The sequence below is a fragment of the Cibotium barometz genome, chromosome 64 (assembly GCF_041138505.1).
Source record: "Cibotium barometz isolate CiBa-2024 chromosome 64, ASM4113850v1, whole genome shotgun sequence".
Taxonomy (NCBI): Eukaryota; Viridiplantae; Streptophyta; class Polypodiopsida; order Cyatheales; family Cibotiaceae; genus Cibotium; species Cibotium barometz.
Window position 1 is genome coordinate 25,027,229 of NC_141109.1, and position 1,930 is coordinate 25,029,158.

The 1,930-nt window shown below is 41.6% G+C and overlaps 1 protein-coding gene across 1 annotated transcript; it reads right to left on the minus strand.

Moving 5' to 3' along the window:
* Window positions 1-406: 406 nt before the first annotated feature.
* On the minus strand, window positions 407-904 carry LOC147603456 (uncharacterized). The gene has a single exon (XM_086796962.1). It carries the CDS (start codon window positions 902-904, stop codon window positions 407-409), a length of 498 nt encoding a protein of 165 aa, XP_086653088.1.
* Between the last annotated feature and the right edge of the window lie 1,026 nt (window positions 905-1,930).

The window sequence follows — 1,930 nt, forward strand, 5'->3', positions numbered from 1 at the left end:
CTATCCACTTATTTGATGTACATATGGACTGCTCTCTATGATATCCCATAAGTCCACGGAGTCTTGTTGAACTTGATTGATTAGTAGTGAAGTATACCAATGACCATGGCTGTCCATACAATAAATTTACAGCAATGTCATCCTTCATATCATCATCCAAATCCATGCAAATAGCTGTCCAAAAATACCAATGACCATGGCTGTCCATACAATAAATTTACAGCAATGTCATCCTTCATATCATCCTTCATATCATCATCCAATCCATGCAAATACCAATTGATTAGTAGTGAAGTATACCAATGACCATGGCTGTCCATACAATAAATTTACAGCAATGTCATCCTTCATATCATTATCCAAATCCATGCAAATAGCTGTCCAAAAATACCAAGAGTTGTATACTTTATCCAATTTGATTCATTGCTTGTAGAAGCTCCAGATGGTCTTTCATGAAACCTTCGGACTGCCAAGAAGCTTCTTCATTGGGCAAGCCTCTCCACTTCACAAGGTACTCAACAATGGACCTATGATGAAGGTGTCTTTCCCTCATTCCAATCACCTTCTCCGCCACATATTGAATCATTCCCTCTTCATCAATTGGAGGCAATTCATCAATTACTTCCAATTGATGGCCCACATACTTCTTCAAATGTGACACATGAAACACATCGTGGATCCTTGTGGTAGAAGGTAACAACAATTGATAGGATACTTCACCGATCCTTCTCAACACCTTGTATGGTCCATAAAATCGATGAGCAAGCTTTGTGTTGGTGTCTCCATTCAAAGAAGCATACCTTGACTTAGGAATTCTTAAGAACACATAATCCCCTTCCTTGAACTCCACGTGCTTCCTCGATTCATCGACATATTGTTTCATTTGGTTTTGTGCCTTCGCCATGTTATCCTTGCACCTTTGTATTATTGCACACATCTTCTCAATCTCCTCTTTAGCTTGAGGGTTCATTTTTTCCTCATTGAATGCAATGGAAGATACATGCACCTTATACCCATACATGGCTTCAAATGGAGACATACCAATACTCATGTGATAGGTATTGTTATGGCAAAATTCAGCTAAGTGTAGCCATTTGTCCCATGAAGATTGGGTGTCATAACAATAGTGTCTCAAATAGACTTCAAGCCACTTGTTCACTCTCGGTTTGGCCATCCGTTTGCTGCGGATGATAGGCTGTACTTGGATGAGTGTAGTTCCCTTGGAATCAAAGACACTCTTCCAAAAATGGCTCATGAACTTGGCATCCTATCACTCACCACTTGCTTTGGCATTCCATGCAATCTAAACACATGCTCCATAAATTGTTGAGCCACCATAGAAGCTGTATATTACACCTTTGTGGGTATGAAATGAGCTGCCTTTGTTAGCCTATCTACCACCACATACATGCTATTCTACCCTTGCTTAGTGGTGGGCAGCCCAGTGATGAAATCCATAGCTATTGTTGGAATTAGGGTTGCAAGAAAGCACACAAAGCTTGGAGAAGAAGAAGCAAGAATGCACACAACACACAATGTATTAGATTGTGTCAATGTACAAAAGATTAGTTAGCCCTAGAAAGATGGGCGTATATACAAGCCGGGGGAAAAAACCTCCTAAAGAGGGAAAAAGTGCCCCGGCGGTCCTAAGTGTGTTCACACACATCACTACCTATATATATGGTAACAAATCCCCCCTGGGAGTGATGGTGTGAACGAGAGCTGGCACTCACGTATAGGGGAGTGCCATGCCCGAAGTAGATCAATCCACAAAGGGGAGCAAGCCTAAAGCTTTACGGAAAGCTTCAAACTTCTCACGAGGAAGCGCCTTTGTGAAAAGATCGACGAGGTTGTCCTGTGTTGGCATGCCCGAAGTAGATCAATCCACAAAGGGGAGCAAGCCTAAAGCTTTACGGAAAGCTTCAAACTT